Here is a 26,605-nt window from a genome sequence, read left to right as displayed (position 1 = left end):
ATAAAGGTGGAGAGAGATAAAGGTGGAGAGAGATAAAGGTGGAGAGAGATAACGTAGAGAGAGATAACGTAGAGAGAGATAACGTAGAGAGAGATAACGTGGAGAGAGATAACGTGGAGAGAGATAAAGTGGAGAGAGATAAGGTGGAGAGAGATAAAGTAGAGAGAGATAACGTAGAGAGAGATAACGGTGGAGAGAGATAAAGGTGGAGAGAGATAACGTAGAGAGAGATAACGTGGAGAGAGATAAAGTGGAGAGAGATAACGTGGAGAGAGATAACGTAGAGAGAGATAACGTAGAGAGAGATAACGTAGAGAGAGATAACGTGGAGAGAGATAACGTGGAGAGAGATAACGTGGAGAGAGATAACGTGGAGAGAGATAAAGTGGAGAGAGATAAAGTGGAGAGAGATAACGTAGAGAGAGAGATAACGGTGGAGAGAGATAAAGGTGGAGAGAGATAAAGTGGAGAGAGATAAAGTGGAGAGAGATAAAGTGGAGAGAGATAAAGGTGGAGAGAGATAAAGGTGGAGAGAGATAAAGGTGGAGAGCGATAAAGTGGAGAGAGATAAAGTAGAGAGAGATAAAGGTGGAGATGTATTAAGGAGCGATATGGGGAAGAAGTGGTGTCAGCGCACGTTAATGTGCGCTGATACCGCTTCTCCTCCATGTATTATTGGGGGGTCCAGTATTAAATGACAGGGGCACTATATGCCCCTATCATTATCAGCGCTGCTATCTACAAGAGGGAAATGTATGAACATTCAGTGGAGCTGACCGTTCCGACAGCTGTAGCTATCAATATCGACAGCTGCCGCTGCCCTACCACCATTGCAGGGACAGCACTGTCCCTGCTGCGGCTGCTGCACGCGGGGTCTTGCAATGCTTGCGAGATTCCGCGCATGCCCTCTGGAGCCGGCCGGGAGGTGAGACACAGGACTTCAGCACTAGGGATCGCTGGATGGGGTACTTTTCACTCCCCCCCCACTCCGGCAGGTGAGATGTTCATACATCTCATCAGTAGTGTTTCCTGCTGCGCCTCGGTAAAGAGACGAAGCAGGAAGAGTTATAATGGCACGATCTGTGGCGCTATAATACATCTCCCCCAAAGTACCAACCAATCAGCTCCTAACTGTCATTTTCCAAATACAGCCTGTAAAATGGCAGTTAAAAGCTGCATGATTGGTACTTAATCGCTCTCCAAGGCTTGATACATACCCCACTTTGTACGGCCTTATAACATGTCCCCGATAGGGATCAGCAGTTACTTCTGTACCAGATGTCAGAGTAGACCGTCACTCACCTCTTCCACGGGCAGTTCCTTAAGTTTTGGCAACGAGCTGGACAGCAGGCCCACCAAGAAGGGTGTAGGACAGCAAACAATGTCAATCATGGCGGATGGCAGGACGGGTATAAATGTGTGTTGCCAGGAGAACGGGTACAGAAGGGCCACAACAGCGTGAGAGCAGCTGGACAGCGTGCTGAGGACAAGAGGGGGAGACACGTTATTACATGGCGGCAAGGGCAGCATCCTGTATACCACACTTACTGGATGGAACTAATGTCACGTTCTCTGTAAGTATTCTCAGGAATAGAAGTGTATAAGTCGTACTACACTGTACACACAAAGCTTGGGGCTCTTTGTGGCTGCTAGGACATTGGGCCTGATTGCGTGCAATGACGGGCACCGTGGAACGATTTTTTGGTACTGAGCATGGGCCAAAGACGCACGGCACACGCGCAGCCATTGGTTAGCGTCGGCGTTCAAAGAGTATTTATTTGCAAAGGGAGTGACAAGTGGTCAGTATTGTTACGGGGAGTGGTGAGAAAACGCAGGCGTGTCGGGGCCACTTTCTGGCCGTGCGCTAGTGAGCTTCTGCGAACTTACACGCAGCTGGAGAGGCCCCCGACGCTCATTCTGAGACAGCATAGGCGTGCTCAGAGGTTTCATGTGTGACCGATATTTCCAGTGTCTTCAGATGTAAGACGCAGGAGGCAGGCAACTTTGTGCACAATGCGGAGGATGAGTCATTCGCATATTTTTGGGCCTTAGGGGGAGGGTTAGTTGTTTTTTTTTTTTTTTTATTTCAAAAATCTGTTTATTATTTTAAAAAAAATAAAACAATACAAAATACAACAACATCAAAGCGTCTTACATTGAAGCAACAAAATAAATCTCAAAACTATGCATTTCCATATAAAATATATCAAAATATATTATATACAATATCAATTAAAATAAAAATATCAACATCAAGGAAAAAGCATAACAAAAAAAGAAATATAAAATAAATAAAAGAGAAAAAAGACGAGGGGAAGGGAAAGGGTGAACAAGGGGGAAGAGAGAACTGGGTGATACTAGAGATCACTGACAAAAGAATTTCAAGCGGAAACAGATGGACCCGTATACAACTATAGTGTTATATGTTGAGCAGTAGTCAAACAATAATACATCTAACTAAGACAAAATGCGATATAGAGACCAGGAGGTGGTTTCAAATACCTTCAATGTAGTAGTTTGCGTGGAGGAATCGAGTGATTAGATATAAGGACCCCATTTCTTATAAAAAGAGGTTACTCCGGCTTCCAATGCTGGAAACAGGGCTTGTCTGTCATAATAACTTGCCTTATGTAACAAGGACTTTACTGAGTGGAAATCGTCCAATTACACAAAATTACTTTTTTTGCTATTGCGACACTAATAATTAACAAGGGGAGGGTTAGGTTTAGGGTACAGGGGGGGGAGGTTAGGTTTAGGGTACAGGGTGGGGGGGAGGTTAGGTTTAGGTACCGGGAAGGGAGGGTTACGGGTAGGGAGAGGGGGGCGATTAAGATACTGACTGACAAGTGTCGGCATCCTAACCCTTTCGAGATGCCGGTGTCAGGATTTTGACCGCCAGGATCCTGGGCGCCGCCATAAGGTACCTATCCCGTGTGTACGGAGTTGAACAAAATCGGTGCCTTCATTTTGTCTTTGTGTCTTGTTTTAATTTTCTTTTACATTGTAAATTACTTTGACTGTTAGTTATTAATAACATTGTACGGATATGTACTATAGTGTGCGCGGTTGTGTGCTGTCATTTTAGCATTTATTGCCTCCACTATGAAGCTCTCTCAGATCCATACTATATGAGGTATACGAGGTATAGGTGCATACTATACGGGGTATGGGTGCATTCTATACGGTGTATACGAGGTATAGGCACATACTATATGAGGTATACGAGGTATAGGCGCATACTATACGAGGCATAGATGCATACTATATGAGGTATAGGTGCATACTATATGAGGCATAGATGCATATTATATGAGGTATAGGTGCATACTATAAGAGGTATAGGTGCATACTATATGAGGCATAGATGCATATTATATGAGGTATAGGTGCATACTATAAGAGGTATAGGCGCATACTATACGAGGTATAGGTGCATACTATACGAGGTATAGGTGCATACTATACGAGGTATAGGTGCATACTATACGAGGTATAGGTGCATACTATATGAGGTATAGGTGCATACTATATGAGCTATAGGTGTATACTATATGAGCTATAGGTGTATACTATATTAGGTATAGGTGTATTATATATGAGGTATAGGTGCATACTATATGAGGTATAGGTGCATACTATATGAGGTATAGGTGCATACTATATGAGGTATAGGTGCATACTATATGAGCTATAGGTGTATACTATATTAGGTATAGGTGTATTATATATGAGGTATAGGTGCATACTATATGAGGTATAGGTGCATACTATATGAGGTATAGGTGCATACTATATGAGGTATAGGTGCATACTATATGAGGTATAGGTGCATACTATATGAGGTATAGGTGCATACTATATGAGGTATAGGTGCATACTATATGAGGTATAGGTGTATTATATATGGGGTATAGGTGCATACTATATGGGGCATAGGTGCATACTATATGGGGTATAGGTGCATACTATATGAGGTATAGGTGTATACTATATGAGGTATAGGTGCATACTATATGAGGTATAGGTGTATACTATATGGGGTATAGGTGCATACTATACGAGGTATAGGTGCATACTATACGAGGTATAGGTGCATACTATATGGGGTATAGGTGCATACTATACGAGGTATAGGTGCATACTATATGAGGTATAGGTGCATACTATGAGGTATAGGTGCATACTATATGAGGTATAGGTGCATACTATACGAGGTATAGGTGCATACTATATGAGGTATACAGTATATGCGTTCTCAGAGGTTTCATATGCGACCGTTGGTTCCAATGTCTTTTGACTGCCTCCTCCGGCACTATGGGGAGGCACAGGTGAGAAGGTCTGGGGGAGGGTCTTGGTTGCTGTGGCTGGGTCTGGGGGCATGACGACTCGATTGAATCATCGTATCCCTGCCCCCCAGCTATGCAATGCTGAGATTACCGCCATTGTTGAGCATGGAGCGGAGCGAAGATGATGCGATTCAACGCAAATTGTGCCATTGGCCGGCCTGTGCTGCCCACTTCACCAGCAAAGTGGGTGGCTGCGGCCAGGTGTCCTTAAACTCAGGAGACTCTGACATTAGGAAGCCTTCCATCCATTTCGGGAGGGTAGGCAAGTATGACTATAAGTGCGTACTCAGGGATGCCAAGAGGGGGAGCGGGTACTAATTACCCGGGCCTGGGCTTACTGGAGGCGCCTGGCAGGGGCCCGGAACCCCCCCTCTCTTACACCACAGCAGCTCAGCACATGGCTGCACTGGGAGACTGATCACAGCTGCTAAACAGCAGCTGTGATCAGTCTCCTACGCCTGTGGAGGGAGCGATCGCACCCCCACTGGCTATGTGTCGGGCTGAGGGGCTCACAGCACCCCCCTCCCCAGCACTGCAAATTTTTATTTCCCTCCTAAGGGCACGTGGCCACACCTCCTGCAATTAGACCACCCTTTACCTGGGCCCGGCGTGGCTATTGGCGCGCCTGTGTGTACTTACCTAATCTCCCAGATACCTCCTAGTGAAATGGACAGGATGGGGAGATAATACCAGGTGTAGGGGGGCCCTTTAGAGGGGGTGGGACTAATATGACATGATTCATGGGGCCTAATGACACAGAGAGCCCGTCCCCAGAATGGTCATCTGCATCTGCGCCTTTTTCCAGAACGCCTTATGCGCTTATGATTTAGATGCAAATTCCATCAAACTGAGTATGAGCCCCATAATGTTTATTCTGACACCCAAGACATTGAGAAGTGAGGTGGTGGGGTGTAAATCAAATTTGAGTTCAATGTAGACCTCAATGTGCTGTAGCCTTAGAGACCTGTAGATGGCAGCAAAGCTCTGGTCAGAACCCTGTATTCAACTAATGTTTCCTGAAATACAACATTAACCCCTACAGGACCAGATGTGTTTCGGAACATGAGACTGGACCAATTTTCACATTACCCATTATCTCTGCAGTGTAACAGAAACACATCACCGGGGCAACTGAGCGATACTCAACCTCTCTGGCAATACTGTGAGAAACAGGGTGAGGGAGTTGGGACTAACACTGGTGCAGGGGTGCTGTGGCTCTGGGACCCGGATCCAGAACTGGAAGGCTAAACGGGACATTCCTGCATGTATGCTGGCCCCTGCGTATGTTCAGAAGAGCAGGCCAGGGGCCACAGGAGCAGAGGAGCCTGCATTGCAGATCCCCCCCCCTAAACATTTAAAATGTCTATATTGGACCGTGTAGATGCCGCCATCTTGGCGTACAAATCTATCAACCGGTCCTGTGTTGTCACAAAAAGAACTTTAAACTTTTTCTGTCCGGTAAGAAATCCTCAATGTTAACATAAATAATTGGGATCTGTGCATTGAGTTGTGGAGATGCAGGACATACTACCAATTGTGTAATGCACTGCGATCTATAGCGCTAATTCAGAGATGGGCGCTAATGCCGCTGCTGTTGCTGTGACTTTGTAAGCAGAAGATGTGCTAAAATAAGCAAATATCTCAGCCGCCGGGGTTTGCACTGAGACGCACAACGGCGTAGAATATCGGACTTCTGAGGGAACCCTATGGTTGCGCAGAATTGCAGCCGTAACTGGGGTGCCAGAGCAATTTTTTCCTGCAGTCGCAGGTTGAGACACGCCCTGGAAAAGACTTCTACACACCTGCGGGGGAGTCGCCACTCCCCCGTCGCTGCCCACAAACTGTCCCCGCTTTTCAATCATTTTGCGAATAAATCTTTACTGCAAGCAACGACGGTAATGGAACTAGACGCATGCGCAGAACACCGATAATCGCTCAACTGCGTAAACATCGCTGAATCAGGCCCCACAGACAGAAAGCGGGCTACAGAGCAGCCATCTGCTAAGCCTCAAAGACTCCTGTCATAAAGAACTCTGAAGATGAACTTTAACCTTTGTGTTACCAGGTAACAGATATGTTTGTGTCGGCCGCCAGCTCCATTGCATTTGTGCAGCCACCCCCCCTCCACGCCTACAAAAAGGGGCAAGCTGTCACTCAACATCGACAGCTGCCCCGTCTTGTAGCAAGCCCCGGAGCGACTGAACTTCAGTCGCTCGCTGGGGCTCGCGCATGCGCACGCCGGATGCGGCCAAACATCGACCCGCTAGCGAGTGCTATGCGCTTGAGAGCGGGTCTGAATCAGGCTCTAAGCCTTGGAGAGAGATAAAATGGCTGGAGATACAGGGCCTGTATCAGAGCTGGGAATAGAGAGAGATCTCTCTCAACTGATCATCTAGGTGACACCATGCTGCACTGCATGGGGGGCAGATTTATAATGTGCAGAGAGATTTGGATTTGGGAGGAGTGTTTCCAAACTGACATCTAAATTGTAGAGTAATAATAAAGCTGTGCAGTATTTGTGGGCTACATGCAAAAGCAGCCAGTATTTACCCCACATGTAAAAATGTATGTATTTACACCCCTTGCATTGCAATATGGTTTGTTCAGGTTCACAGTTGAGAGAGATATCTCACTCTGGGCCTGATTCAGAGCCGCTCGTAAGCGGCCGCTCGTTCGCTCTGAGCGATGTTCGCCCAACTGCGCATGCGTATGGGTCGTAATGCGCATGCGCAAACCAGTCATTGCGGTCGGAGATCGTGCGCTCGCAAAACAGCGAGGGGCTGCTAATTTGATTGACAGAATATACCGTTTGTGGATGGTAACAGGGGAAGGTGCTTGAAAACGGGGAGTCGAGATCCGAACGCAGGCGTGCCTAACGGTCAAAACGGGCGTTTAATGGGAGTGCATAATTAGTAAAGGAGCGTCATCGACCACGTCACTTGGATGTCTTTTAGCCTAAACTGCTCGCAGTGATAGCGGGCAGTTCAGATGCCTTTCGATGTACCCGATTAATCTAATAAATACCGGAGATGACGTGTGTTGCGAACGGCAAAGGGGTGTTTACAAAATTTACAAAATAGCAATTTACAAAATAGCGAGCGCATTTTTCGTTCGCTCGCTCGCTCAGACATAGAGGCGTCAACAAACTGCAAAGAGCGAGCGCTCAATTTAAATAGCCGGCCCCTTTTTTGGAACGATCGTCCGCAAATAGTGTCCGGCTCTGAATCAGGCCCTCTATTCCCAAGTCTGAATCAGGCCCAAAGTACCAACCGATCAGGTCCTGTCATTTTTCAAACCCAGCCTGTAAAGTGACAGTTAGGAACTGATTGTTTGGTACTTTATCTCTATCAAAAGCTTAGTACATAGACCCCTATATTCTCAAACAATATAGTGTATAAGGAATCTGCTTCCATTACTGCAGCCAGACTGGTAAGTGGTCTATTCTGTGCACACTGGGTGATGACGTTAATCAGTGTCAGACTGGTTTCTGGCCGTGCAGTTCCAACGCTTCCATGTCTGCAGAAATCCAGATATACACGGAGCACTGCTAAGCTGGGAAGGGAGCACTGAATGGAAATGAATGCATAGGCAAATATGTGAGTGTGTACCAATATACACCCCAACTCCTGCTTTATACTGACAGAACACAACACATTAGATAAAGCATCAGAGGCATATTACATTTTGGATTAGCGCGCAGGTGTGTGTGCTCCCGTTACCCGAGGTATCCAATTTTTAAAAACATTGGTCACAGTTGTTTTTTTTTGCAGACAAAATCGTACCAGAGGGTATATTGTTTTTCTTTGTAATCAGCCTGTGTAATAATGTATATACCAGCGCTGGTAACACACAGTCATATCATGTTGCTCACAACATGCTTCATCTAGGCTGTGAAAACGTAAGTTCCTGACACTTCTCAGCAGTGTGTGTGCGGGGAGCGGGTGCAGGGTTAGGGGAAGTGTAGTGTAGGTAGTGTGTGCGGGGAGCGGGTGCAGGGTTAGGGGAAGTGTAGTACAGCTAGTGTGTGCGGGGAGCGGGTGCAGGGTTAGGGGAAGTGTAGTGTAGGTAGTGTGTGCGGGGAGCAGGTGCAGGGTTAGGGGAAGTGTAGTACAGGTAGTGTGTGCGGGGAGCAGGTGCAGGGTTAGGGGAAGTGTAGTGCAGGTATTGTGTGCGGGGAGCGGGTGCAGGGTTAGGGGAAGTGTAGTGCAGGTAGTGTGTGCGGGGAGCGGGTGCAGGGTTAGGGGAAGTGTAGTACAGGTAGTGTGTGCGGGGAGCGGGTGCAGGGTTAGGGGAAGTGTAGTACAGGTAGTGTGTGCGGGGAGCGGGTGCAGGGTTAGGGGAAGTGTAGTACAGGTAGTGTGTGCGGGGAGCAGGTGCAGAGTTAGGGGAAGTGTAGTACAGGTAGTGTGTGCGGGGAGCGGGTGCAGGGTTAGGGGGAAGTGTAGTGCAGGTAGTGTGTGCGGGGAGCGGGTGCAGGGTTAGGGGAAGTGTAGTACAGGTAGTGTGTGCGGGGAGCGGGTGCAGGGTTAGGGGAAGTGTAGTACAGGTAGTGTGTGCGGGGAGCAGGTGCAGGGTTAGGGGAAGTGTAGTACAGGTAGTGTGTGCGGGGAGCAGGTGCAGGGTTAGGGGAAGTGTAGTACAGGTAGTGTGTGCGGGGAGCGGGTGCAGGGTTAGGGGGAAGTGTAGTACAGGTATTGTGTGCGGGGAGCGGGTGCAGGGTTAGGGGAAGTGTAGTACAGGTATTGTGTGCGGGGAGCGGGTGCAGGGTTAGGGGAAGTGTAGTACAGGTAGTGTGTGCGGGGAGCGGGTGCAGGGTTAGGGGAAGTGAAGTACAGGAAGTGTGTGCGGGGAGCAGGTGCAGGGTTAGGGGAAGTGTAGTACAGGTAGTGTGTGCGGGGAGCGGGTGTAGGGTTAGGGAAAGTGTAGTACAGGTAGTGTGTGCGGGGAGCAGGTGCAGGGTTATGGGAAGTGTAGTACAGGTATTGTGTGCGGGGAGCGGGTACAGGGTTAGGGGAAGTGTAGTACAGGTAGTGTGTGCGGGGAGCAGGTGCAGGGTTAGGGGAAGTGTAGTACAGGTAGTGTGTGCGTGGAGCAGGTGCAGGGTTAGGGGAAGTGTAGTACAGGTAGTGTGTGCGGGGACCGGGTGCAGGGTTAGGGGAAGTGTAGTACAGGTAGTGTGTGCGGGGAGCGGGTGCAGGGTTAGGGGAAGTGTAGTGTAGGTAGTGTGTGCGGGGAGCGGATGCAGGGTTAGGGGAAGTGTAGTACAGCTAGTGTGTGCGGGGAGCGGGTGCAGGGTTAGGGGAAGTGTAGTGTAGGTAGTGTGTGCGGGGAGCAGGTGCAGGGTTAGGGGAAGTGTAGTACAGGTAGTGTGTGCGGGGAGCAGGTGCAGGGTTAGGGGAAGTGTAGTAAAGGTATTGTGTGCGGGGAGCGGGTGCAGGGTTAGGGGAAGTGTAGTGCAGGTAGTGTGTGCTGGGAGCGGGTGCAGGGTTAGGGGAAGTGTAGTACAGGTAGTGTGTGCGGGGAGCGGGTGCAGGGTTAGGGGAAGTGTAGTACAGGTAGTGTGTGCGGGGAGCGGGTGCAGGGTTAGGGGAAGTGTAGTACAGGTAGTGTGTGCGGGGAGCGGGTGCAGGGTTAGGGGAAGTGTAGTACAGGTAGTGTGTGCGGGGAGCAGGTGCAGGGTTAGGGGAAGTGTAGTGCAGGTAGTGTGTGCGGGGAGCAGGTGCAGGGTTAGGGGAAGTGTAGTATAGGTAGTGTGTGCGGGGAGCGGGTGCAGGGTTAGGGGAAGTGTAGTACAGGTAGTGTGTGTGGGGAGCAGGTGCAGGGTTAGGGGAAGTGTAGTACAGGTAGTGTGTGCGGGGAGCGGCTGCAGGGTTAGGGGAAGTGTAGTACAGGTAGTGTGTGCGGGGAGCAGGTGCAGGGTTAGGGGAAGTGTAGTACAGGTAGCGTGTGCGGGGAGCGGGTCAGGGGTAGCGGAAGTGTAGTACAGGTAGAGTGTGCGGGGAGCAGGTGCAGGGTTAGGGGAAGTGTAGTGCAGGTAGTGTGTGCGGGGAGCAGGTGCAGAGTTAGGGGAAGTGTAATACAGGTAGTATGTGCGGGGAGCGGGTGCAGGGTTAGGGGGAAGTGTAGTGCAGGTAGTGTGTGCGGGGAGCGGGTGCAGGGTTAGGGGAAGTGTAGTACAGGTAGTGTGTGCGGGGAGCGGGTGCAGGGTTAGGGGAAGTGTAGTACAGGAAGTGTGTGCGGGGAGCGGGTGCAGGGTTAGGGGAAGTGTAGTACAGGTAGTGTGTGCGGGGAGCGGGTGCAGGGTTAGGGGAAGTGTAGTACAGGTAGTGTGTGCGGGGAGCAGGTGCAGGGTTAGGGGAAGTGTAGTACAGGTAGTGTGTGCGGGGAGCGGGTGCAGGGTTAGGGGGAAGTGTAGTACAGGTATTGTGTGCGGGGAGCGGGTGCAGGGTTAGGGGAAGTGTAGTACAGGTATTGTGTGCAGGGAGCGGGTGCAGGGTTAGGGGAAGTGTAGTACAGGTAGTGTGTGCGGGGAGGGGGTGCAGGGTTAGGGGAAGTGAAGTACAGGAAGTGTGTGCGGGGAGCAGGAGCAGGGTTAGGGGAAGTGTAGTACAGGTAGTGTGTGCGGGGAGCGGGTGTAGGGTTAGGGGAAGTGTAGTACAGGTAGTGTGTGCGGGGAGCAGGTGCAGGGTTATGGGAAGTGTAGTACAGGTATTGTGTGCGGGGAGCGGGTACAGGGTTAGGGGAAGTGTAGTACAGGTAGTGTGTGCGGGGAGCAGGTGCAGGGTTAGGGGAAGTGTAGTACAGGTAGTGTGTGCGTGGAGCAGGTGCAGGGTTAGGGGAAGTGTAGTACAGGGAGTGTGTGCGGGGACCGGGTGCAGGGTTAGGGGAAGTGTAGTACAGGTAGTGAGTGCGGGGAGCAGGTGCAGGGTTAGGAGAAGTGTAGTACAGGTAGTGTGTGCGGGGAGCGGGTGCAGGGTTAGGGGAAGTGTAGTACAGGTAGTGTGTGCGGGGAGCAGGTGCAGGGTTAGGGGAAGTGTAGTACAGGTAGTGTGTGCGGGGAACGGGTGTAGGGTTAGGGGGAAGTGTAGTACAGGTAGTGTGTGCGGGGAGCGGGTGCAGGGTTAGGGGAAGTGTAGTACAGGTAGTGTGTGCGGGGAGCGGGTGCAGGGTTAGGGGAAGTGTAGTGCAGGTAGTGTGTGTGGGGAGCAGGTGCAGGGTTAGGGGAAGTGTAGTACAGGTAGTGTGTGCGGGGAGCGGGTGCAGGGTTAGGGGAAGTGTAGTACAGGTAGTGTGTGCGGGGAGCAGGTGCAGGGTTAGGGGAAGTGTAGTACAGGTAGTGTGTGCGGGGAGCGGGTACAGGGTTAGGGGAAGTGTAGTACAGGTAGTGTGTGCGGGGAGCAGGTGCAGGGTTAGGGGAAGTGTAGTACAGGTAGTGTGTGCAGGGAGCAGGTGCAGGGTTAGGGGAAGTGTAGTACAGGTAGTGTGTGCGGGGAGCGGGTGCAGGGTTAGGGGAAGTGTAGTACAGGTAGTGTGTGCGGGGAGCAGGTGCAGGGTTAGGGGAAGTGTAGTACAGGTAGTGTGTGCGGGGAGCGGGTGCATGGTTAGGGGAAGTGTAGTAGAGGTAGTGTGTGCGGGGAGCAGGTGCAGGGTTAGGGGAAGTGTAGTACAGGTAGTGTGTGCGTGGAGCGGGTGCAGGGTTAGGGGAAGTGTAGTACAGGTAGTGTGAGCGGGGAGCGGGTGCAGGGTTAGGGGAAGTGTAGTACAGGTAGTGTGTGCGGGGAGCGGGTGCAGGGTTAGGGGAAGTGTAGTACAGGTAGTGTGTGCGGGGAGCAGGTGCAGGGTTAGGGGGAAGTGTAGTACAGGTAGTGTGTGAGTAGCGGGTGCAGGGTTAGGGGAAGTGTAGTACAGGTAGTGTGTGCGGGGAGCAGGTGCAGGGTTAGGGGAAGTGTAGTACAGGTAGTGTGTGCGGGGAGCGGGTGCAGGGTTAGGGGAAGTGTAGTACAGGTAGTGTGTGCGGGGAGCGGGTGCAGGGTTAGGGGAAGTGTAGTATAGGTAGTGTGTGCGGGGAGCGGGTGCAGGGTTAGGGGAAGTGTAGTGTAGGTAGTGTGTGCGGGGAGCAGGTGCAGGGTTAGGGGGGAGTCTAGTACAGGTATTGTGTGCGGGGAGCGGGTGCAGGGTTAGGGGAAGTGTAGTACAGGTATTGTGTGTGGGGAGCGGGTGCAGGGTTAGGGGGAAGTGTAGTACAGGTAGTGTGTGCGGGGAGCGGGTGCAGGGTTAGGGGAAGTGTAGTACAGGTAGTGTGTGCGGGGAGCAGGTGCAGGGTTAGGGGAAGTGTAGTACAGGTAGTGTGTGCGGGGACTGGGTGCAGGGTTAGGGGAAGTGTAGTGCAGGTAGTTGGTGCGGGGAGCGGGTGCAGGGTTAGGGGAAGTGTAGTGCAGGTAGTGTGTGCGGGGAGCGGGTGCAGGGTTAGGGGAAGTGTAGTGCAGGTAGTGTGTGCGGGGAGCAGGTGCAGGGTTAGGGGAAGTGTAGTACAGGTAGTGTGTGCGGGGAGCGGGTGCAGGGTTAGGGGGAAGTGTAGTGCAGTTAGTGTGTGCGGGGAGCAGGTGCAGGGTTAGGGGAAGTGTAGTACAGCTAGTGTGTGCGGGGAGCAGGTGCAGGGTTAGGGGAAGTGTAGTACAGGTAGTGTGTGCGGGGAGCAGGTGCAGGGTTAGGGGAAGTGTAGTGTAGGTAGTGTGTGCGGGGAGCGGGTGCAGGGTTAGGGGAAGAGTAGTACAGGTAGTGTGTGGGGAGCGGGTGCAGGGTTAGGGGGAAGTGTAGTGCAGGTAATGTGTGCAGGGAGCAGGTGCAGGGTTAGGGGAAGTGTAGTACAGGTAGTGTGTCCGGGGAGCAGATGCAGGGTTAGGGGAAGTGTAGTACAGGTAGTGTGTGCGGGGAGCGGGTGCAGGGTTAGGGGAAGTGTAGTGCAGGTAGTGTGTGCGGGGAGCAGGTGCAGGGTTAGAGGAAGTGTAGTACAGGTAGTGTGTGCGGGGAGCAGGTGCAGGGTTAGGGGAAGTGTAGTGCAGGTAGTGTGTGCTGGGAGCAGGTGCAGGGTTAGGGGAAGTGTAGTGTAGGTAGTGTGTGCGGGGAGCAGGTGCAGGGTTAGGGGAAGTGTAGTACAGGTAGTGTGTGCTGGGAGCGGGTGCAGGGTTAGGGGAAGTGTAGTGCAGGTAGTGTGTGGGGAGCAGGTGCAGGGTTAGGGTAAGTGTAGTACAGGTAGTGTGTGCGGGGAGCGGGTGCAGGGTTAGGGGAAGTGTAGTGCAGGTAGTGTGTGCGGAGAGCGGGTGCAGGGTTAGGGGAAGTGTAGTGCAGGTAGTGTGTGCGGGGAGCGGGTGCAGGGTTAGGGGAAGTGTAGTACAGGTAGTGTGTGCGGGGAGCGGGTGCAGGGTTAGGGGAAGTGTAGTGCAGGTAGTGTGTGCGGGGAGCGGGTGCAGGGTTAGGGGAAGTGTAGTACAGGTAGTGTGTGCGGGGAGCAGGTGCAGGGTTAGGGGGAAGTGTAGTGCAGGTAGTGTAGTGCAGGTAGTGTGTGCAGGGTTAGGGGAAGTGAAGTGTAGGTAGTGTGTGCGGGGAGCAGGTGCAGGGTTAGGGGGAAGTGTAGTGCAGGTAGTGTAGTGCAGGTAGTGTGTGCAGGGTTAGGGGAAGTGTAGTGTAGGTAGTGTGTGCGGGGAGCAGGTGCAGGGTTAGGGGAAGTGTAGTACAGGTAGTGTGTGCGGGGAGCGGGTGCAGGGTTAGGGGGAAGTGTAGTGCAGGTAGTGTGTGCGGGGAGCGGGTGCAGGGTTAGGGGAAGTGAAGTGCAGGTAGTGTGTGCGGGGAGCAGGTGCAGGGTTAGGGGAAGTGTAGTACAGGTAGTGTGTGCGGGGAGCAGGTGCAGGGTTAGGGGAAGTGTAGTACAGGTAGTGTGTGTGGGGAGCAGGTGCAGGGTTAGGGGGAAGTGTAGTACAGGTAGTGTGTGCGGGGAGCAGGTGCAGGGTTAGGGGAAGTGTAGAGCAGGTAGTGTGAGTGGGGAGCAGGTGCAGGGCTAGGGGAAGTGTAGTACAGGTAGTGTGTGCGGGGAGCGGGTGCAGGATTAGGGGAAGTGTAGTGCAGGTAGTGTGTGCGGGGAGCGGGTGCAGGGTTAGAGGAAGTGTAGTACAGGTAGTGTGTGCGGGGAGCAGGTGCAGGGTTAGGGGAAGTGTAGTGCAGGTAGTGTGTGCTGGGAGCAGGTGCAGGGTTAGGGGAAGTGTAGTGTAGGTAGTGTGTGCGGGGAGCAGGTGCAGGGTTAGGGGAAGTGTAGAACAGGTAGTGTGTGCTGGGAGCGGGTGCAGGGTTAGGGGAAGTGTAGTGCAGGTAGTGTGTGGGGAGCAGGTGCAGGGTTAGGGGAAGTGTAGAGCAGGTAGTGTGTGCAGGGAGCGGGTGCAGGGTTAGGGGAAGTGTAGTACAGGTAGTGTGTGCGGGGAGCAGGTGCAGGGTTAGGGGGAAGTGTAGTGCAGGTAGTGTAGTGCAGGTAGTGTGTGCAGGGTTAGGGGAAGTGTAGTGTAGGTAGTGTGTGCGGGGAGCAGGTGCAGGGTTAGGGGAAGTGTAGTACAGGTAGTGTGTGCGGGGAGCGGGTGCAGGGTTAGGGGGAAGTGTAGTGCAGGTAGTGTGTGCGGGGAGCGGGTGCAAGGTTAGGGGAAGTGAAGTGCAGGTAGTGTGTGCGGGGAGCAGGTGCAGGGTTAGGGGAAGTGTAGTACAGGTAGTGTGTGCGGGGAGCAGGTGCAGGGTTAGGGGAAGTGTAGTACAGGTAGTGTGTGTGGGGAGCAGGTGCAGGGTTAGGGGGAAGTGTAGTACAGGTAGTGTGTGCGGGGAGCAGGTGCAGGGTTAGGGGAAGTGTAGAGCAGGTAGTGTGTGTGGGGAGCAGGTGCAGGGCTAGGGGAAGTGTAGTACAGGTAGTGTGTGCGGGGAGCGGGTGCAGGATTAGGGGAAGTGTAGAGCAGGTAGTGTGTGCGGGGAGCGGGTGCAGGGTTAGGGGAAGTGTAGTACAGGTAGTATGTGCGGGGAACCAGGTGCAGGATTAGGGGAAGTGTAGTGCAGGTAGTGTGTGCGGGGAGCGGGTGCAGGGTTAGGGGAAGTGTAGTACAGGCAGTGTGTGCGGGGAGCAGGTGCAGGGTTAGAGGAAGTGTAGTGCAGGTAGAGTGTGCGGGGAGCGGGTGCAGGGTTAGGGGAAGTGCAGTGCAGGTAGTGTGTGCGGAGAGCGGGTGCAGGGTTAGGGGAAGTGTAGTGCAGGTAGTGTGTGCGGGGAGCGGGTGCAGGGTTAGGGGAAGTGTAGTGTAGGTAGTGTGTGCGGGGAGCGGGTGCAGGGTTAGGGGAAGTGTAGTGCAGGTAGTGTGTGCGGGGAGCAGGTGCAGGGTTAGGGGAAGTGTAGTACAGGTAGTGTGTGCGGGGAGCAGGTGCAGGGTTAGGGGAAGTGTAGAGCAGGTAGTGTGTGCGGGGAGCAGGTGCAGGGTTAGGGGAAGTGTAGTATAGGTAGTGTGTGCGGGGAGCGGGTGCAGGGTTAGGGGAAGTGTAGTGCAGGTAGTGTGTGTGGGGAGCGGGTGCAGGGTTAGGGGAAGTGTAGTGCAGGTAGTGTGTGTGGGGAGCGGGTGCAGGGCTAGGGGGAAGTGTAGTACAGGTAGTGTGTGTGGGGAGCGGGTGCAGGGTTAGGGGAAGTGTAGTGCAGGTAGTGTGTGCGGGGAGCGGGTGCAGGGTTAGGGGAAGTGTAGTGCAGGTAATGTGTGCGGGGAGCAGGTGCAGGGTTAGGGGAAGTGTAGTACAGGTAGTGTGTGCGGGGAGCAGGTGCAGGGTTAGGGGAAGTGTAGTACAGGTAGTGTGTGCGGGGAGCAGGTGCAGGGTTAGGGGAAGTGTAGTATAGGTAGTGTGTGCGGGGAGCGGGTGCAGGGTTAGGGGAAGTGTAGTGCAGGTAGTGTGTGTGTGGAGCAAGTGCAGGGTTAGGGGAAGTGTAGAGCAGGTAGTGTGTGCGGGGAGCAGGTGCAGGGTTAGGGGAAGTGTAGTATAGGTAGTGTGTGCGGGGAGCGGGTGCAGGGTTAGGGGAAGTGTAGTATAGGTAGTGTGTGCGGGGAGCGGGTGCAGGGTTAGGGGAAGTGTAGTGCAGGTAGTGTGTGCGGGGAGCGGGTGCAGGGTTAGGGGGAAGTGTAGTACAGGTAGTGTGTGCGGGGAGCGGGTGCAGGGATAGGGGAAGTGTAGTGCAGGTAGTGTGTGCGGGGAGCAGGTGCAGGGTTAGGGGAAGTGTAGTACAGGTAGTGTGTGCGGGGAGCGGGTGCAGGGTTAGGGGAAGTGTAGTGCAGGTAGTGTGCGCGGGGAGCGGGTGCAGGGTTAGGGGAAGTGTAGTGCAGGTAGTGTGTGCGGGGAGCGGGTGCAGGGTTAGGGGAAGTGTAGTGCAGGTAGTGTGTGCGGGGAGCAGGTGCAGGGTTAGGGGAAGTATAGTGCAGGTAGTGTGTGCGGGGAGCGGGTGCAGGGTTAGGGGAAGTGTAGTGCAGGTAGTGTGTGCGGGGAGCGGGTGCAGGGTTAGGGGAAGTGTAGTGCAGGTAGTGTGTGCGGGGAGCGGGTGCAGGTTTAGGGGAAGTATAGTACAGGTAGTGTGTGCGGGGAGCAGGTGCAGGGTTAAGGGAAGTGTAGTGTAGGTAGTGTGTGCGGGGAGTGGGTGCAGGGTTAGGGGAAGTGTAGTGCAGGTAGTGTGTGCGGAGAGCGGGTGCAGGGTTAGGGGGAGTGTAGTACAGGTAGTGTGTGGGGAGCGGGTGCAGGGTTAGGGGAAGTGTAGTACAGGTCGTGTGTGCGGGGAGCGGGTGCAGGGTTAGGGGAAGTGTAGTGCAGGTAGTGTGTGCGGAGAGCGGGTGCAGGGTTAGGGGGAGTGTAGTACAGGTAGTGTGTGGGGAGCGGGTGCAGGGTTAGGGGAAGTGTAGTACAGGTAGTGTGTGCGGGGAGCGGGTGCAGGGTTAGGGGAAGTGTAGTTCAGGTAGTGTGTGCGGGGAGCAGGTGCAGAGTTAGGGGGAGTGTAGTGCAGGTAGTGTGTGCGGGGAGCGGGTGCAGGGTTAGGCGAAGTGTAGTGCAGGTAGTGTGTGCGGGGAGCGGGTGCAGGGTTAGGGGAAGTGTAGTACAGGTAGTGTGTGTGGGGAGCGGGTGCAGGGTTAGGGGAAGTGTAGTACAGGTAGTGTGTGCGGGGAACGGGTGTAGGGTTAGGGGGAAGTGTAGTACAGGTAGTGTGAGCGGGGAGCAGGTGCAGGGTTAGGGGAAGTGTAGTGCAGGTAGTGTGTGCGGAGAGCGGGTGCAGGGTTAGGGGAAGTGTAGTGCAGGTAGTGTGTGCGGGGAGCGGGTGCAGGGTTAGGGGAAGTGTAGTGCAGGTAGTGTGTGCGGGGAGCGGGTGCAGGGTTAGGGGAAGTGTAGTACAGGTAGTGTGTGCGGGGAGCAGGTGCAGGGTTAGGGGGAAGTGTAGTGCAGGTAGTGTAGTGCAGGTAGTGTGTGCAGGGTTAGGGGAAGTGAAGTGTAGGTAGTGTGTGCGGGGAGCAGGTGCAGGGTTAGGGGGAAGTGTAGTGCAGGTAGTGTAGTGCAGGTAGTGTGTGCAGGGTTAGGGGAAGTGTAGTGTAGGTAGTGTGTGCGGGGAGCAGGTGCAGGGTTAGGGGAAGTGTAGTACAGGTAGTGTGTGCGGGGAGCGGGTGCAGGGTTAGGGGGAAGTGTAGTGCAGGTAGTGTGTGCGGGGAGCGGGTGCAGGGTTAGGGGAAGTGAAGTGCAGGTAGTGTGTGCGGGGAGCAGGTGCAGGGTTAGGGGAAGTGTAGTACAGGTAGTGTGTGCGGGGAGCAGGTGCAGGGTTAGGGGAAGTGTAGTACAGGTAGTGTGTGTGGGGAGCAGGTGCAGGGTTAGGGGGAAGTGTAGTACAGGTAGTGTGTGCGGGGAGCAGGTGCAGGGTTAGGGGAAGTGTAGAGCAGGTAGTGTGAGTGGGGAGCAGGTGCAGGGCTAGGGGAAGTGTAGTACAGGTAGTGTGTGCGGGGAGCGGGTGCAGGATTAGGGGAAGTGTAGTGCAGGTAGTGTGTGCGGGGAGCGGGTGCAGGGTTAGAGGAAGTGTAGTACAGGTAGTGTGTGCGGGGAGCAGGTGCAGGGTTAGGGGAAGTGTAGTGCAGGTAGTGTGTGCTGGGAGCAGGTGCAGGGTTAGGGGAAGTGTAGTGTAGGTAGTGTGTGCGGGGAGCAGGTGCAGGGTTAGGGGAAGTGTAGAACAGGTAGTGTGTGCTGGGAGCGGGTGCAGGGTTAGGGGAAGTGTAGTGCAGGTAGTGTGTGGGGAGCAGGTGCAGGGTTAGGGGAAGTGTAGAGCAGGTAGTGTGTGCAGGGAGCGGGTGCAGGGTTAGGGGAAGTGTAGTACAGGTAGTGTGTGCGGGGAGCAGGTGCAGGGTTAGGGGGAAGTGTAGTGCAGGTAGTGTAGTGCAGGTAGTGTGTGCAGGGTTAGGGGAAGTGTAGTGTAGGTAGTGTGTGCGGGGAGCAGGTGCAGGGTTAGGGGAAGTGTAGTACAGGTAGTGTGTGCGGGGAGCGGGTGCAGGGTTAGGGGGAAGTGTAGTGCAGGTAGTGTGTGCGGGGAGCGGGTGCAAGGTTAGGGGAAGTGAAGTGCAGGTAGTGTGTGCGGGGAGCAGGTGCAGGGTTAGGGGAAGTGTAGTACAGGTAGTGTGTGCGGGGAGCAGGTGCAGGGTTAGGGGAAGTGTAGTACAGGTAGTGTGTGTGGGGAGCAGGTGCAGGGTTAGGGGGAAGTGTAGTACAGGTAGTGTGTGCGGGGAGCAGGTGCAGGGTTAGGGGAAGTGTAGAGCAGGTAGTGTGTGTGGGGAGCAGGTGCAGGGCTAGGGGAAGTGTAGTACAGGTAGTGTGTGCGGGGAGCGGGTGCAGGATTAGGGGAAGTGTAGAGCAGGTAGTGTGTGCGGGGAGCGGGTGCAGGGTTAGGGGAAGTGTAGTACAGGTAGTATGTGCGGGGAACCAGGTGCAGGATTAGGGGAAGTGTAGTGCAGGTAGTGTGTGCGGGGAGCGGGTGCAGGGTTAGGGGAAGTGTAGTACAGGCAGTGTGTGCGGGGAGCAGGTGCAGGGTTAGAGGAAGTGTAGTGCAGGTAGAGTGTGCGGGGAGCGGGTGCAGGGTTAGGGGAAGTGCAGTGCAGGTAGTGTGTGCGGAGAGCGGGTGCAGGGTTAGGGGAAGTGTAGTGCAGGTAGTGTGTGCGGGGAGCGGGTGCAGGGTTAGGGGAAGTGTAGTGTAGGTAGTGTGTGCGGGGAGCGGGTGCAGGGTTAGGGGAAGTGTAGTGCAGGTAGTGTGTGCGGGGAGCAGGTGCAGGGTTAGGGGAAGTGTAGTACAGGTAGTGTGTGCGGGGAGCAGGTGCAGGGTTAGGGGAAGTGTAGAGCAGGTAGTGTGTGCGGGGAGCAGGTGCAGGGTTAGGGGAAGTGTAGTATAGGTAGTGTGTGCGGGGAGCGGGTGCAGGGTTAGGGGAAGTGTAGTGCAGGTAGTGTGTGTGGGGAGCGGGTGCAGGGTTAGGGGAAGTGTAGTGCAGGTAGTGTGTGTGGGGAGCGGGTGCAGGGCTAGGGGGAAGTGTAGTACAGGTAGTGTGTGTGGGGAGCGGGTGCAGGGTTAGGGGAAGTGTAGTGCAGGTAGTGTGTGCGGGGAGCGGGTGCAGGGTTAGGGGAAGTGTAGTGCAGGTAATGTGTGCGGGGAGCAGGTGCAGGGTTAGGGGAAGTGTAGTACAGGTAGTGTGTGCGGGGAGCAGGTGCAGGGTTAGGGGAAGTGTAGTACAGGTAGTGTGTGCGGGGAGCAGGTGCAGGGTTAGGGGAAGTGTAGTATAGGTAGTGTGTGCGGGGAGCGGGTGCAGGGTTAGGGGAAGTGTAGTGCAGGTAGTGTGTGTGTGGAGCAGGTGCAGGGTTAGGGGAAGTGTAGAGCAGGTAGTGTGTGCGGGGAGCAGGTGCAGGGTTAGGGGAAGTGTAGTATAGGTAGTGTGTGCGGGGAGCGGGTGCAGGGTTAGGGGAAGTGTAGTATAGGTAGTGTGTGCGGGGAGCGGGTGCAGGGTTAGGGGAAGTGTAGTGCAGGTAGTGTGTGCGGGGAGCGGGTGCAGGGTTAGGGGGAAGTGTAGTACAGGTAGTGTGTGCGGGGAGCGGGTGCAGGGATAGGGGAAGTGTAGTGCAGGTAGTGTGTGCGGGGAGCAGGTGCAGGGTTAGGGGAAGTGTAGTACAGGTAGTGTGTGCGGGGAGCGGGTGCAGGGTTAGGGGAAGTGTAGTGCAGGTAGTGTGCGCGGGGAGCGGGTGCAGGGTTAGGGGAAGTGTAGTGCAGGTAGTGTGTGCGGGGAGCGGGTGCAGGGTTAGGGGAAGTGTAGTGCAGGTAGTGTGTGCGGGGAGCAGGTGCAGGGTTAGGGGAAGTATAGTGCAGGTAGTGTGTGCGGGGAGCGGGTGCAGGGTTAGGGGAAGTGTAGTGCAGGTAGTGTGTGCGGGGAGCGGGTGCAGGGTTAGGGGAAGTGTAGTGCAGGTAGTGTGTGCGGGGAGCGGGTGCAGGTTTAGGGGAAGTATAGTACAGGTAGTGTGTGCGGGGAGCAGGTGCAGGGTTAAGGGAAGTGTAGTGTAGGTAGTGTGTGCGGGGAGTGGGTGCAGGGTTAGGGGAAGTGTAGTGCAGGTAGTGTGTGCGGAGAGCGGGTGCAGGGTTAGGGGGAGTGTAGTACAGGTAGTGTGTGGGGAGCGGGTGCAGGGTTAGGGGAAGTGTAGTACAGGTCGTGTGTGCGGGGAGCGGGTGCAGGGTTAGGGGAAGTGTAGTGCAGGTAGTGTGTGCGGAGAGCGGGTGCAGGGTTAGGGGGAGTGTAGTACAGGTAGTGTGTGGGGAGCGGGTGCAGGGTTAGGGGAAGTGTAGTACAGGTAGTGTGTGCGGGGAGCGGGTGCAGGGTTAGGGGAAGTGTAGTTCAGGTAGTGTGTGCGGGGAGCAGGTGCAGAGTTAGGGGGAGTGTAGTGCAGGTAGTGTGTGCGGGGAGCGGGTGCAGGGTTAGGCGAAGTGTAGTGCAGGTAGTGTGTGCGGGGAGCGGGTGCAGGGTTAGGGGAAGTGTAGTACAGGTAGTGTGTGTGGGGAGCGGGTGCAGGGTTAGGGGAAGTGTAGTACAGGTAGTGTGTGCGGGGAACGGGTGTAGGGTTAGGGGGAAGTGTAGTACAGGTAGTGTGAGCGGGGAGCAGGTGCAGGGTTAGGGGAAGTGTAGTGCAGGTAGTGTGTGCGGAGAGCGGGTGCAGGGTTAGGGGAAGTGTAGTGCAGGTAGTGTGTGCGGGGAGCGGGTGCAGGGTTAGGGGAAGTGTAGTGCAGGTAGTGTGTGCGGGGAGCGGGTGCAGGGTTAGGGGGAAGTGTAGTGTAGGTAGTGTGTGCGGGGAGGGGGTGCAGTGTTAGGGGTAGTGGGGTGCAGGGTTAGGAGTAGTGCCTTTCCTGTGCCTTGGCCCGGCCGTGAGAGGTGCTCAAGAAAAAAAAACACTGCACCCAATAGAATACCAAAAATCTTGCACCTACTGAAAAACCCAAAGATGTGACATGTGAGATTTTTGGTAAACTCGCACCTAATTGGATATGCTCCTGTGTCAGCAGTGTTATACTATAGAGGCCCAGGTCAGTCAGCGGGAGAATAGAGGCAAGTGATCAGTGTGGTGTTTCCCATAAAGTCACAGGCTACATTCCTCCAGGCACACCCTGCACAAAGCTCCCACTATCTTATGGCGAGTCAGTGTGCGGCCTGTGTATGGATATGTAACACTTGGCCTGATCCTCACACCGACCTGTCAGGAATTTATCCCATTCATTATTATTTCACTAACAATGTTCTATTCAGTCTCTTCACAATGATTTCCCTGTATGTGTGTATAATGAAGTCACCACAATAGCACTCAGAGGAGTATGGTGTCAGGGGGCCACACCAGTGCCAGGACTGCCAGATAAGGGCCCTATTTATAGCTAGGAGTAAATGCACCTGGACACTAACACACCTAGTAAGTACTCAATTGGAAGCGTCCGGATCACCTGGACATAGGGGCAGATTCAGTTAGAAGGGGCAGCAGTGCCCGGGGCTATTTAGTTGCAGCTCAGGCTACGCCCACAGCCTTCACATATCGCGGATTTCTGTTCTCACCTCAGACTTTCTGTCCGTACTATGGCCACTATGAGCGCATTAACACATAGCTCCGGCCTGGGTACTTAACCAGGAAACTATGGGTTAGGGGTGTTAGTCGCTGGTTTACCGCGGGAAGAAATGGGCATATAACTGAATAGCCACGGACGTTAAAGCTCAAGGCCATCTGCCCACGTCAAGCTCAGCTTGTAATTTAATCTGAACCATAGACACTACTAGACATGCACAGTACCACACATAGACACTACTAGACATGCGCACTACCATACATAGACACTACTAGACATGCCCACTACCATACATAGACACTACTAGACATGCCCACTACCATACATAGACACTACTAGACATGCCCACTACCATGCATAGACACTGCTAGACATGCACACTACCATACGTAGACACTACTAGACATGCACACTACCATACATAGACACTACTAGACATGCACACTACCATACGTAGACACAACTAGACATGCACACTACCATACGTAGACACTACTAGACATGCACACTACCATACGTAGACACTACTAGACATGCTCTACCATACGTAGACACTACTAGACATGCCCACTACCATACATAGACACTACTAGACATGCCCACTACCGTACATAGACACTACTAGACATGCACACTACCATACATAGACACTACTAGACATGCCCACTACCATACATAGACACTACTAGACATGCCCAGTACCATACATAGACACTACTAGACATGCCCACTACCATGCATAGACACTACTAGACATGCGCACTACCATACATAGACACTACTAGACATGCCCACTACCATGCATAGACACTGCTAGACATGCCCACTACCATGCATAGACACTACTAGACATGCACAGTACCATACATAGACACTACTAGACATGCCCACTACCATGCATAGACACTACTAGACATGCCCACTACCATGCACAGACACTACTAGACATGCCCACTACCATACATAGACACTACTAGACATGCGCACTACCATACATAGACACTACTAGACATGCCCACTACCATACATAGACACTACTAGACATGCCCACTACCATACATAGACACTACTAGACATGCCCACTACCATACATAGACACTACTAGACATGCACACTACCATGCATAGACACTACTAGACACGCACACTACAACACATAGACACACACACTACCACACATAGACACTACTAGACATGCACACTACAACACATAGACACGCACACTACCACACATAGACACTACTAGACATGCACACTACAACACATAGACACGCACACTACCACACATAGACACTACTAGACATGCACACTACAACACATAGACACGCACACTACCACACATAGACACTACTAGACATGCACACTACAACACATAGACACACACACTACCACACATAGACACTACTAGACATGCACATTACCATACATAGACACTACTAGACATGCACACTACCATACATAGACACTACTAGACATGCACACTACCACACACAGACACTACTAGACATGCACACTATCATACATAGACACTACTAGACATGCACACTACCATACATAGACACTACTAGACATGCACACTACCATACAGAGACACTACTAGACATGCACACTACCATACAGAGACACTACTAGACATGCACACTACCATACAGAGACACTACTAGACATGCACACTACCATACATAGAGACTACTAGACATGCAAACTTTCATACATAGACACTACTAGACATGCACACTATCATACAGACACTACTAGACATGCACACTACCATACAGACACTACTAGACATGCACACTACCATACATTGACACTACTAGACATGCACACTACCATACATAGACACTACTAGATATGCCCACTACCATACATAGACACTACTAGACATGCACATTACCATACATAGACACTACTAGATATGCACACTACCATACATAGACACTACTAGACATGCACACTACCATACATAGATACTACTAGACAGGGCCGGATTAAAGGGGGGGCGCAACAGGGGCGGTCGTCCCTGGGCCCCCACACACAGAAGGGCCCCCACTTGCAGCGGTGCGCTGTCTGCACCTGCCGCTAGTGTCCCCGCCGCTAGAGTAGCGTAGACCGCAGGGAGCGCGGCCACACTACACAGTGACAAACACAACCGCCGGCGGCAGCTGTGTGTTTGTTACAGCAGCCGATGAGAATCAGACAGACCCTCATTGGCTGCTGCACAACGGAGGGAACCGGCTGGAGCTCACTCATGAGCTCCGCCTTCCGGCTTTCCCCGCAGCGTGTCATGGGAGAGACGTCATGACGCTGACGTCTTTCCCATAGTGAAGGAAGAGAGCCGGGACTCGGAGAGGACAGCGGCGGTCACGTCAGGAGCAAGAATTCAGGTAAGTTGTGATTTTTTTTTTTTTGTGTGTGTGTGTGTGTGTAAGGGGCACTGCATAGGGGGGGCCGCTTCAGAGGGCACTGCATAGGGGGGGGCCGTTACAGGGGGCCCTGCATAGGGGGGGGGCCGCTACAGAGGGCACTGCACAGGGGGGGGCCATTACAGGGGGCACTGCATAGGGGGGGCCGCTTCAGAGGGCACTGCATAGGGGGGGGCCGTTACAGGGGGCCCTGCATAGGGGGGGCCGCTACAGAGGGCACTGCACAGGGGGGGCATTACAGGGGGCACTGCACAGGGGGGACTGCTACAGAGGGCACTGCATAGGGGGGAGCGCTACAGAGGGCACTGCATAGGGGGGGGGCCGCTACAGGGGGCACTGCATAAGGGGGGTGCTTCATGGGGGCATTGGCGGGGCGCAACTAGGGTCAGTGCATAGGGGGACTACTACTGGGGGCAATGCATAGGGGGGACTACTACTGGGGGCACTATATAAGGGGCACTGCATAGGGGGGGACCACTACTGGGTCTGGGGGCACTATAGAAGTGGCACTACTGGGGGACTGTATAGGGGGACCACTACTGGGGGCATTATATAAGAGGCACTGCATAGGGGGGACCACTACTGGGTCTGGGGCACTATATAAGGACCACTACTAAGAGGCACTGCATAGGGTGACCACTACTGGGGGCACTGCATAAGTGGCATTACTACAGGTGGCACTGCATAGGGGGGACTACTACAGTGGGCACTGCATATGGGGGACCATTACTGGGGGCACTGCATAAGGGGCACTGCTACTGGGGACATTGCATAAGGGGTACTACTACAGTGGGTATTGCAAGAGGGGCATTACTACTGAGGTGAATAAAAATTAAAAAAAATGTTCCTAGGGTGACTATAAACTGTGGTATATAGGGGCCCCCACAAGCTTGTTGCCCAGGGGCCCCCACAGACCTTAATCCGCCCCTGCTACTAGACATGCACACTACCATACTTGGATACTACTAGACATGCACACTACCATACTTGGATACTACTAGACATGCACACTACCATACATATACACTACTAGACATGCACACTATCATACATTGACACTACTAGACATGCACATTGCCATACATAGACACTACTAGACATGCACACTACCATACATAGACACTACTAGACATGCACACTACCATACATATACACTACTAGACATGCACACTATCATACATTGACACTACTAGACATGCACACTACCATACATAGACACTACTAGACATGCACATTGCCATACATAGATACTACTAGACATGCACACTACCATACATAGACACTACTAGATATGCACACTACCATACATAGAGACTACTTGACATGCAAACTATCATACATAGACACTACTAGACATGCACGCTACCATACATAAGACACTACTAGACATGCGCACTACCATACATAGACACTACTAGACATGCAAACTATCATACATAGACACTACTAGACATGCACACTACCATACATAGACACTACTAGACATGAACACTACCATACTTAGACACTACTAGACATGCACACTACCATACGTAGAGACTACTAGACATGCACACTACCACACATAGACACTACTAGACATACTGTGCACAGTACCACACATAGGGCCGAATTCTGAGTCACTGCAATGCTGATGTTCCCATAGTTCAGCGATTATTTGGAACTGCGCATGCACAAATATCT

At 53.3% G+C, this 26,605-nt stretch overlaps 1 protein-coding gene across 2 annotated transcripts in view; it reads right to left on the bottom strand.

The window, feature by feature from the left end:
* The window catches only part of DENND2B (DENN domain containing 2B), a 128,445-nt gene that overhangs the window by 13,463 nt on the left and 88,377 nt on the right, over positions 1–26,605 (bottom strand). For both annotated transcript variants that reach the window (XM_088482777.1, XM_088482778.1), the window contains exon 13: positions 1,303–1,480. In XM_088482777.1, the coding sequence (XP_088338903.1) occupies positions 1,303–1,480 (178 nt within the window). The remainder of the gene's footprint in view (positions 1–1,302; positions 1,481–26,605) is intronic.

Source organism: Taudactylus pleione, unplaced genomic scaffold (genome assembly GCF_031769625.1).
Source record: "Taudactylus pleione unplaced genomic scaffold, aTauple2 ptg000295l, whole genome shotgun sequence".
Lineage (NCBI taxonomy): Eukaryota > Metazoa > Chordata > Amphibia > Anura > Myobatrachidae > Taudactylus > Taudactylus pleione.
This window is presented reverse-complemented; position numbering and strand designations above follow the sequence as displayed.